General features: G+C 45.3%; 1 protein-coding gene across 2 annotated transcripts in view; it reads right to left on the reverse strand.

Moving 5' to 3' along the window:
• Positions 1 to 11,761, reverse strand: part of LOC135549885 (dysbindin domain-containing protein 1-like) — a 32,328-nt gene that overhangs the window by 10,954 nt on the left and 9,613 nt on the right. For both annotated transcript variants that reach the window (XM_064980268.1, XM_064980261.1), the window contains exon 3: positions 5,706 to 5,843. In XM_064980268.1, coding sequence (XP_064836340.1) covers positions 5,706 to 5,843 — 138 coding nt within the window. The remainder of the gene's footprint in view (positions 1 to 5,705; positions 5,844 to 11,761) is intronic.

The raw sequence follows: 11,761 nt of genomic DNA on the forward strand, positions 1-11,761 counted from the left end.
AGCAGCTGTACAGTCTGGATAGTCTGGCCTGGACACTGGGTAGCAGCTGTACAGTCTGGATAGTCTGGCCTGGACACTGGGGAGCAGCTGTACAGTCTGGATAGTCTGGCCTGGACACTGGGTAGCAGCTGTACAGTCTGGCCTGGACACTGGGGAGCAGCTGTACAGTCTGGATAGTCTGGCCTGGACACTGGGTAGCAGCTGTACAGTCTGGCCTGGACACTGGGGAGCAGCTGTACAGTCTGGATAGTCTGGCCTGGACACTGGGTAGCAGCTGTACAGTCTGGATAGTCTGGCCTGGACACTGGGGAGCAGCTGTACAGTCTGGATAGTCTGGCCTGGACACTAGAGAGCAGCTGTAGTCGTTAGTCATGCATGTGTGTATGAGTGTGTGTGTTTGCAAGGGTATGTGTATCTCTGTATCCCTTCTTGATTCCGCACGCAAAACACACTCATATCTGAGCACATTGTGCCACTGCTGGAGTTAGTCAGAGTGTCACTGTCTGATCTATGAGTGGGAAATAGAGAAAACACCAGCCAATGACAAAGCACTTTGAGCTACTTGGCAATGAAGATATGATGCAAACCAGCATACATCTCCTGAATGCAGATACAGTGAGGGAAAAAAGTATTTGATCCCCTGCTGATTTTGTACGTTTGCACACTAACAAAGAAATTATCAGTCTATAATTTTAATGGTAGGTTTATTTGAACAGTGAGAAACAGAATAACAATAAAAAAATCCAGAAAAACGCATGTCAAAAATGTTATAAATTGATTTGCATTTTAATGAGGGAAATAAATATTTCACTGTAGATCGCAGTGGAGGAAGACCAACTTTATCCAATTCAACATAATGTAAAGGGGCATACGTACGGTTACATACAGTGTATTCGGAAAGTATTCAGACCCCTTGACCTTTTACACATTTTGTTATGTTACAGCCTTCTAGAATTGATCAAATTGTTTTTTTCCTTCGTCAATCTACACACAATACCCCATAATGACAAAGCAAAAACAGATTTTAGACATTTTTGTAAATGTATTCAATATAAAAAACTGAAATATCACATTTACATAAGTATACAGACCCTTTTCTCAGTACTTTATTGAAGCACCTTTGGCAGCGATTACAGCCTTGAGTCTTTTTGAGTACGACGCTTCAAGCTTGGAACACCTGTATTTGGGGAGTTTTTACCATTCTTCTCTGTAGATCATCTCAAGCTCTGTCAGGTTGGATGGGGAGTGTTGCTGTACAGCTATTTTCAGGTCTCTCCAGAGATGTTCGATCGGGTTCAAGTCCGGTCTCAGGCTGGGCCACTCATGGATATTCAGAGACTTGTCCCGAAGCGACTCCTGCGTTGTCTTGGCTGTGTGCTTAGGATCGTTGTTCTGCTGGAAGGTGAACCTTCGGCCCAGTCTGAGGTCCTGGGCGCTATGTAGCAGGTTTTCATCAAGGATCTCTCTGTACTTGTCTCCATTCATCCTTCCCTCAATCCTGACTAGTCTCCCAGTCCCTGCTGTTGAAAAACATCCCCACAGCATGATGCTGCCACCACCATGCTTCATCGTAGGGATGGTACCAGGTTTCCTCCAGACATAACGCTTGGCATTCAGGCCAAAGAGTTCAATCTTGGTTTCAGCAGACCAGAGAATCTTGTTTCTCATCATTTGAGAGTCCTTTAGGTGTCTTTTGGCAAGCTACAAGTGGGCTGTCATGTGCCTTTTTCCTGAGGAGTGGTTTCCGTCTTGCTACTCTACCCTAAAAGCCTGATTGTTGGAGTGCTGCAGTGATGGTTGTCCTTCTGGAAGGTTATTCTGTCTCCACAGAGGAACTTTGGAGCTCTGTCAGAGTGACCATCAGGTTCTTGGTCACCTCCCTAACCAAGCCCCTTCTCCTCCGATTGCTCAGTTTGGCCGGGCGGCCAGCTCTAGGAAGAGTCTCGCTTCTTCCATTTAAGAATGATGGAGGCCACTGTGTTCTTGGGGACTTTCAATTCTGCATAATTTTTGGGTACCCTTCTCTCGATCTGTGCCTCGACACAATCCTGTTTCGGAGCTCTATGGACAATTCCTTCGACCTCATGTCGTGGTTTTTGCTCTGACATGCATTGCCAACTGTGGGACCTTATATAGACAGGTGTGCCTTTCCAAATCATGTCCAATCAAATGAATTTACTACAAGTGGACTCCAATCAAGTTGTGGAAACATCTCAAGAATGATCAATGGAATCAGGATGCACCTGAGCTCAATTTCGGAATCTCATAGCAAAGGGTCTGAATACTTATGTAAATAAGGTATCTTTTTTTTTTTAATACTTTTGCAAAAAAATAAAATGTTTTAACTTTTTCATTATGGAATATTGTGTGTAGATTGAGGAGGGAAAAAAATAGTTTAATCCATTTTAGAGTAAGGCTGTAACATAAACAAATATGGAAAAAGTCAAGGGGTCTGAATACTTTCTGAATGCACTGTGGAGATGTGAAAATAAACACTTTTTATCAGGGTCTGTATTACACAGTGAGACAATATTATTGGTGTTTTGATCCCATTTACCACCACTCTGCTATCTTAGTACATTAGTCCTGACTCCCATTCACCAGCCATAGGTCTTAATACAACACCTAAAATCTCCGCACGGTCCCTGACCTCCTCAACAGTATCACCCTACGGAGTGAGATTATGGCCATCACACGACGCTGCTTATTCCTCCTGCTGGGCTTTTTATTGTCCGATTCGTCAGTAAAACTGCTACACTATATACAGAGGCTATAGCTGGATGGCCTAGGATATACTGTTGTTCTTCCTGTGAGTTTTATGGCTGTGGTGCTCACCGCACAAGCCCTGTGGTGAGGTCCTGCCGTCAGGACCAGGATATCTGGCATATTCACTGGAGCTCAGGGAGCCATCAGTCTCTTGTGGAGAAATGGGAAACCTTGCTGTGGTGGAGAGGGAATCACCACCTCTCATGTATTTCTCTTTCGTGTTTCTCCCTTTCTCCCTCCCGCTCCCCTTTTTTAATGCTCCCTCTCCCCTCTCTGCCTCTCTCTGTCACTAGGGGTCCCCAGCACACTGATCTACCTATTCAGGTGCCTCCTCCTCCTCCCCCTCAGTGGGATTATTCTAGGAGGAGGTTTTGGGGTACAGCACAATGCAGTGATAAAAGCAGCCTGAGAGTTGTAGGTGTGTGTGTGTGTGTGTGTGTGTGTGTGTGTGTGTGTGTGTGTGTGTGTGTGTGTGTGTGTGTGTGTGTGTGTGTGTGTGTGTGTGTGTGTGTGTGTGTGTGTGTGTGTGTGTGTGGGTGTGTGCGTGTGTGTGTGTGTGTGCGCGTGTGTGTGTGTGTGAAAAAACAGACTTGGTTGACTTTCTGTGTAATGAAAAGAAAATGTGTCTCCTTGCCTGTGACAGACGTGTTCGGGAAACTGAACGAACTGAATGCAGGCATGCAGGGGAAATTCAAAAACCTTCTACAGATGAGTGACCAAATCAGTGGATTCAGAGGAAAGGATTCTTATTGGAGAGAGTCATTCAAAAGTGAACCATGCCCCCTTCCCTTCCCTTCCCTTTCTAACAGAAAACAGCATCAGTAAGTGTCCCACACAAGTGATGACTACTCACCTCCAACACTTGGAAGAGCACTTTGGCACCTACTTCTCAATCCATTTGACTGTGATCCTTGCTCAATTGACATGCTGGTAAGGGAAATTGAATGGCTGATTAAGCTGTCATTCACAGATCACTACAGAGGAGTTTTGGTTCCTGACTCAAAGGGAATACTCTGCCATCTCCCTCTGACATTAATGCTGCATTCAAAACAACTGGGAATTCCGACTTCAGTGCGATGAAGTGAACTGGGAACTGAAAAAATGAGCTCCGACTGGAAAAAAATGGTTTTGAATGGTCATCCAACTCGGAATTCCAACTCTGGAACTCTGGCCTCTTAGAGCTCTGACTTTCCGACCTGAAGATCATTGACATCATTATTTGACCTTGTTTTTTTCTGAGTTCCCAGTTGTCTTAAAAGCACCATTAAACTCATGGTACCCTTTGCCAACTTATATATGTATGAAGCTGGATTCTGTGCTCACGTCTGCATTATAACCAAATATCGGTCCAGGTTGGATGTGACAGCAGAAATGAGGTGCGCACTGTCAAACGCGTCCCCGGACTTTGAGATACTCCGACGCCACAGGCATCAAGTACACCCATCTCGTTATTGGTAGTGAGAAAAGATACATTATGTCAGACTAATTTGCAGATGACTGTCATAGCCCCACATAAAATGTATGTGATGGTGAGTTGAGAAGACAATCAAAAATACTGTTAGAATGTTTTTCAATTGACTGCCAGAACTTGTTTATTTGGGGCTAACATTGGCTGTTAATTACATTTTTTTTCTCACATGGTTGGGGTCGTGAGAATTTTCCACTATCAAAATGTGGTTGTGGGCCAAAAAAGTTTCGAACCCCTGACTTACGGGCTAAGGTCAGACAAGGGAGAAACACAATACCTTTTTATGGGGAGTAATGTGATAAATTGGCACGGTTCAACCCTGGGGGTAAGGAGAAGGAGTGTGGGTGATGTCTAAGCAAGATTACTGTATTTCTTAAAGTGCACCTTTGTGAGGTCATTTTAATATCCTGCACATAGAGCTGAACATAGCTCTCTGTGGTTCCCCATGCTGAGAACATACAGAAGTTTAGAACAGGTGTATTGTAAAGTGAACATCTGAGTACTGTTCCCAAGTCAGCTCCTGAGAGTGCACACATATCTCTTCTTAAGAGAGATGAGGTGAGAGTGTGAGCGTAAAGCATTTGAATGATGATGTGGAGCTCTATGAGGATCGTTCTCCCTCTCAGCAGGAAACATGGGGCTATGGATCATAAGTAATACATTGGATGGATTTCCTGCTTCCTCTGATTGTGAGGAGGGCGGTTTGCTGGGCCCAGACGCGTCCCTGATCACAGGTTAATCAGACTCCCCTCTAACTAATGCTAATTAGCACTATGTTACAGTAGTCTATTGTGCCCAGCCTGGGATCTGGTGCCAATAACTATCAACATTGACATGGGCACAAACTGAAATGAGAATCTCCCAGAGACGCATAACAGGAATATACTGTATCTTGGTCAATATCACAAAATATAGAGAACTGCTTGAATTGCAGTAAGAATTCAGAGGAAGGTTCAATCCAATGTGCTGCTGAAGTTTTATTGGGTTCTCCCATGTGTCCCTTTCCCTGCAGCCAAAGAGAACACAATTGTAAGCTTTTTATTAGAGTGCTCTATAGACCCGGCGGCGCGCACACACACACACACACACACACACACACACACACACACACACACACACACACACACACACACACACACACACACACACACACACACACACACACACACACTTGCTATCAGCTAAACCTTTTAGATTTTGATGTAATGGGGTCGTATACTACAGAATGGGGTGATATGTGAGTGAGTCTGTCTAGTGGACAGAGTTTTTAGGTAATTTGGGTAATGGTTCCCTCAAAGCGAACAAAGACAATGTTTTAGCCAGTCCATCACACTAGGGTCGTCTTGGTTAGAGAACTCAGGGGTTGTCAAATCCACCATTCGATGGTTAATGAAATGAGTAGATTGATTGGTTAATTGGTTAATGAATTGAGTAGATTTATTGGTTAATTGGTTGATTAAAATGGTCTAACCTGCTGGGGACTCGTTGTGGTTCTCCTCATCAGAGTCAGCAAACACCTCAGCCAGCTCCTGGTCAGACATGTCGGTTAGCTCTGTCAGGTCCAGAAGGTCAAAGTGCACCTCCAGGGAGGACACACTGCTCAGAGGCTCTGCAGGGTCAGAGAGAGAGGAAATTAGTAAGGTCATAGTTATGGACTGATATGGAGTAGCTGGTGGGTTTTATGATAAACTGAATAACAACCCAGTAGATGTGTAATATCTCACTACAACTCAATGCTGTCTACACAACTTACCCAGAACACCCCCTCCGCCACACACACTTACACAACCCCCACACCCCCTGACCCTCCCTCACATTCTCAGTGCCCCCTGGTGTGGAACTTATCTCTTGTGTTGTTTTGTTGCTCTGAGCCATACTGTAATAGAAAGATAAAAACAAGTCCTCTCTTTTATCTGCTTCACAGAGAGACAGCTGGGCTTTGTGTGCTGACCTGTCCTGTGGAAGAGATATGGGTCTTTGGTTCCGAATGATACCATTCTTAACAGCCAATGTTTGACTGGAGCATCTGGACAAGGGCCAGAGATGCCAGAAATAGAGGGTATTAAAACAACATGGTTAGACTGTTCCTTCTCCTCACCCTCTGTCCTGAGTGTATGGCACCTGTTCTTGATTCCAAAAGTCCCCAATACCCCAGACCCTGCTCCAATGTCTATTGATACCCCAGACCCTGCTCCAATGTCTATTGATACCCCAGACCCTGCTCCAATGTCTATTGATACACCAGACACTGCTCCAATGTATATTGATACCCCAGACCCTGCTCCAATGTCTATTGATACACCAGACCCTGCTCCAATGTCTATTGATACCCCAGACCCTGCTCCAATGTCTATTGATACCCCAGACCCTGCTCCAATGTCTATTGATACCCCAGACCCTGCTCCAATGTCTATTGATACCCCAGACCCTGCTCCAATGTCTATTGATACCCCAGACCCTGCTCCAATGTCTATTGATACCCCAGACCCTGCTCCAGTGTCTATTGATACCCCAGACCCTGCTCCAATGTCTATTGATACCCCAGACTCTGCTCCAATGTCTATTGATACCCCAGACTCTGCTCCAATGTCTATTGATACCCCAGACTCTGCTCCAATGTCTATTGATACCCCAGACCCTGCTCCAATGTCTATTGATATCCCAGACTCTGCTCCAATGTCTATTGATACCCCAGAGCAGCACGACTGTGCCGTTAACATGTAATGTTTTTATTCACGTTAAAATAAGAGCATGACAGTCCCAACATTCCACACTGGCAGCATTCATGCAGTATGGCAGTTAAATGTATATGCTTTGCTAAGCATCTATGGAGTGTTACAGTCCCATGCTTGTCTGACACAATGCTTTGGGCTGGGTGGAGCTGGCATTCTTTAGCGATCATGGGTGAGGCATAACGGCTGACCGTGTGCTCTATGTGGTGTTAATAGTACGGGACTGTATGTACTTCATGTGTGTGTATGTTTATGTATGTGTGTGTGTTTATGTATGTGCTGTGGAGGCGTATCTCTGTGAACACTTCTAGTATTTTTGGCTTGTGAATGGGTGTATATAGCTGTGTGTCTGAGTGTAGAGAGAGAGCGGGGGTGGATGGTTTTTAAGGATACCGTTTCCCAGCTAATTTCTCTCTACCAGCCAGGCAGTATACTGCCACAGGGTGGATCACAGCCCTCTCATCAACACTCCTTTGTTCCGCAGCTGCACAGCCCCCATTCTCTCACTGCTCTCTCACTCTCCTGACAAATATAGCGCAGACATTGAAGATAAAAGAAGATAAAAACCTTTAACCATATTATTATAAGTCAGAGTTGATAATCATGCTAAATCATAATCCTGGTGGTGGCTCTGCTGTATTTCACACATTGTGAGGAGACATGGGCAGAGTTACACTGACGATTTGAGATGGAGAATTTCATTGGGTGCCAGTAGTTCCCAGACAATTGAATTCTACAGTATAAATTGTCCTCAACAATGGATTAAAGTGAGCTCAAATATATCCATCTCTGCTCCAACACCTTTCAACCTGGAATTTGGAAGTTCTTCCTGGTAAGCCCTTCTGAGTATTATTGTCACTGAATGATTGGTGCCAACATGAATGATGGTTTTCCAAACTCTGTGTACCTTTGGCTCTTACAGTCAGTAGTGGCCTTGCTTTGCCTGGGATACCCTGCTACTCACAACAACACAATACAACAAGGGACATTTTGTACAGTACTTGATGACAATTACAATAAAAAAATCCTCCAACAATCTCTATTGTCTTGTTCCTCTGTACCAGACCTGTCCACAGACAGTATAAATACTGATTACATCTGCCTGTGTGTTCCAGACACTAGCTCCAATGAGAGGAGATGTGAGGGGACAAGTGGAACAGGAGAGGAGAGGAGAAGGAGTGGGAGACAGGAAAGATGAGAGGAACGCCAGTGAGGAGAGAGATGAGAGGAGAGGAAGGTAAAGATATTGTGGGTTGACATTCCGCTGTCGTTTGAAGTCTTCTAATGAGACAACTGCAGCCATAAAGGATCAGAGACAGAGAAGCAGACACTCCTGTTTCACTTTTGCATAATGAGCACTACTCCTCCTTCACAGGATGGGAGGGAGCTGACACTAGACACTGATCGAAGATCAGTTTTACATTATCCAACCTGGTGAAGGCCAGGATTTGGGGAGGTTAAGCTGATCCTCGATCTTTGGTTAAGGGCAACTTCTACCTCCCTATAGGGCTTTGGTCTAGCCTGCTGTACAGATCTAGGATCATCTTACATGGAAACAACTGACCTTAGATCCGTATAGATGGAGAGACTACGGGTCAGTCAGTGTGTGTCTGAGGGGTTAACTGAACTCCACAGCATCAGCTGAACCATATGCAGTGATAAAGTCCTGATTAGCATTATGGGATGTCAAGAGCTCTGTCTCCATGGTGTGCTAACTGTTTCCTCAGAGTAAATCTCTACAGGCCTGCTTGGTTCACTTGGCTAATCTAAATTTGAACGATTCACCAACTGTTTGTTCCACCTGCCCCTGTTTGTTTCTGGAAGGATGTAGACTGTGGTGTGAAGGGATGACAGAGGCTCGCCTCGTAGGAGGCTGTTGCTGATTACTGCTGAGGTGTGGCGGTTACTCAGGTGCTTACATCCAGGTGAGTGCTACACCTTTTGGTGGTGGATCTGTTCCAGCCTACCTACAGAGGAGGAGTAGCTGTGAATGTCAGAGACCTGCCTGTCTGACCAATGCTTCTCCAACCCCGCTTAACCATCCACTCAAGCTACTCCTGTACTTACTGTATCATCATCCAGCTGTGGAAGACTATCTCTCATGAACTGCCAGCTCCCTGAATGATTTTTGTATGTTTTTTTAAAGCGGGATTCTGTATGAAAAGCGATATATAAAATAAAGGATTATATTATTAATCAACTGAATCCATTTAACATGCTTCAGATGCACTGCATCAAAAAAAAGCCCATCTCTGTAAACAATCTTTAGTATTTAGCTGGTTGTGACATGCAATAACGTAGAAATATTTACCAGCGTGGATGACATGGGCTTATAAGGTCATTTAGATATAATGGTGTGAAATGGTTGGAGTAGCCGAGCACAAACACGCTACACAGGGAATTGAATTGGACATGACTGTATTAGGCAGAGCCATTAGATCTGTGCAGGCCAGGCTCTTCAACTACCTGATCAGATGTAAAGCTGGTCTGCTCACCCACGTTACGGCTTTAATAAAATACATTACCGAAGCCTGTCAGGCGTAACAGCATGACATTAGCATCGCTCAGACTCTGAGGCTGAGATAACACAAGGCTAAAAAGGTCATGATAGCCATAGCAACGGACCTGAAAGAAGCAACACCTGCCCCATATTGGTTTTGATGGGGGAAATGAAAGAGCCTGTGTCCACAGCTGTCAGCAGTCTCACCACAGCAGCAGAGCAGCTCTGATTCTGAATGAAGCCCTGGTATGTGGCATGGTTTAGGCTATATTCTACCCATTAGACTAGATTCTGAGCAAGCTGGATAATGAAATGTGCCCATGCATATTTTAATTTTTTTAAGTCTACAAAATCTATTATGTGGAGGGTGCTGTCGTACTCTAATAACCCCATACTATATTCTACTTCATTGGTACTCTAAGCCGACACACCCTCAGGGCATATCAGGTGCAACCCCTCCCTGAGAAAATTATTTGGGTTTAAGAATGTATTGAGGGATAGAGGGGAAGTGTGAAAATGGAAGAGGAATGTAGGGTACAATGTTTGTGTGTGTGTGTGGTAGGAAGGGAGGGAGGGAGGGAGGGAGGGAGGGAGGGAGGGAGGGAGGGAGGGAGGGAGGGAGGGAGGGAGGGAGGGAGGGAGGGAGGGAGGGAGGGAGGGAGGGAGGGAGGGAGGGAGGGAGGGAGGGAGGGGGAGGAAGGGAGGGAGGGAGGGAGGGAGGGAGGGAGGGAGGGAGGGCCTAAGATCAGACTTTGAGAATAGCTTCTACTGGATGAGTTCTCCCCAGAGGCCCGGAATAGGCTTGTCCATGGCTGTCTGTCTCTTTGAATCTCCCAGCAAGAGCAGGAGAGAGGAAGGGAGAGAAAGGGAGAGAAAGCGGGAGGGAAGAGAAGTAGTTAAAATGATTTAGGAGAGAGAGGGAGAGAGAAGAGATGAAGACAGAAAGGTGTTATAAAGAAATGTCACCTCTGTTTTATCTCTCTTTTTCTGTCTCTCTCTAAACTAGTTAGTCATCCCAGTCCCTTTTGTTAATTTCATTCCTCTACCGCTCCTCTACTCACCTCTAACCCCTCCTCTATTCTTTCCTGTCTTCTCCCAACCCCATTTCTCCTTGAATAATTGATCAGTAACACATTTTCTCTCCCAGCAAGGTTGGTGAGAGAGATGGAGAGAACGGTTGCTGCTCTCTCTCAACTCATTAAGTGTCTCTCTGGGAGCCCATTGGCGGGACTAGACCCATAATACATTCACATTGAGAAGGAAAGGTGTCAGTCATACAGTAGACTAGTATGGCAGCTGTTTAAAGGATGCTAAGCGGTAGCCCACTTGTGAAGCACACACACACACACCCAAACCAACCACTTGTCCTTCTTGTCCTGCTATTTTTGGCTGACAGTTACAAATTGAAAGTGAGAAAAAATAAAGAGGACTTAGAAATGACTGTTGCTGTTTCTTTGGCTTTTGGCCGCTACTTAAATACAGCCTCAGGTATTTCCTTTTTATTGTTCTTCTCCCTTCTTCTCTTCGCTCTGCCTTCTCTCACTCCCATCCACTCTCTGTCCTCTCTGTGGTTGTACTCAGGGATCTCTCCGTCTCTCCTTTCTGCCAGGATGTACTGTATATTGAAAATGTAATAGAATGTAAGATAAGGGGAGAGGGAAGAGTATACATGTAATGGAAAAGAGGAACGGACAAACTCAATTGGAAAGACAAACTGAGAGAGAGTGAGAGGTAAGAAAGAGTTTGGGAAAACAAATCTGGGGAGAGAAATATGAGGGAGAAGAGGGCTAATCTGCCTTGCATGGCTGTCAATAGCAGTAGTCTGGCTGAGGGGAGCAGTGGAGAGACTAGGGGCTCCATCAAAAAGTAGAATGCCTCTGTATCTCACCCCCCCCCAAGGCCCCCCAGCCTCCCCATGGCTCACTGATCATTAGCCTAGCCAGAGCAGCCTATAATGAGGATCGAGGGGGGAGACGGGGTAAGCTAGAGAGATGGTTGTAAGGGTCTCCCCCTTTAGCAAAACGATGAGCACAGTATAGAACTGCCAGTCTCAACAACAGCCTGTAATGAGGCTGTAATGATTCCCAAACACTCTCATACACTCAGGCTTTAACAGGGGCTTTCACTGTGTCTCAATAGGATTGGTTATAGTGCACAGTGAGATGCTTGGCTCAGGGCTCAGGGCCAGTAAACTGGACATGGCCTTATCTAGAGGTAACAAAGTCATTGGGTCCAGCCGAACTCAGCAAGAGGGCTATTAACAACTTTATCCAATTGTTATTCGCTCCCCACAAT

Source organism: Oncorhynchus masou, chromosome 1, assembly GCF_036934945.1.
Source record: "Oncorhynchus masou masou isolate Uvic2021 chromosome 1, UVic_Omas_1.1, whole genome shotgun sequence".
Lineage (NCBI taxonomy): Eukaryota > Metazoa > Chordata > Actinopteri > Salmoniformes > Salmonidae > Oncorhynchus > Oncorhynchus masou.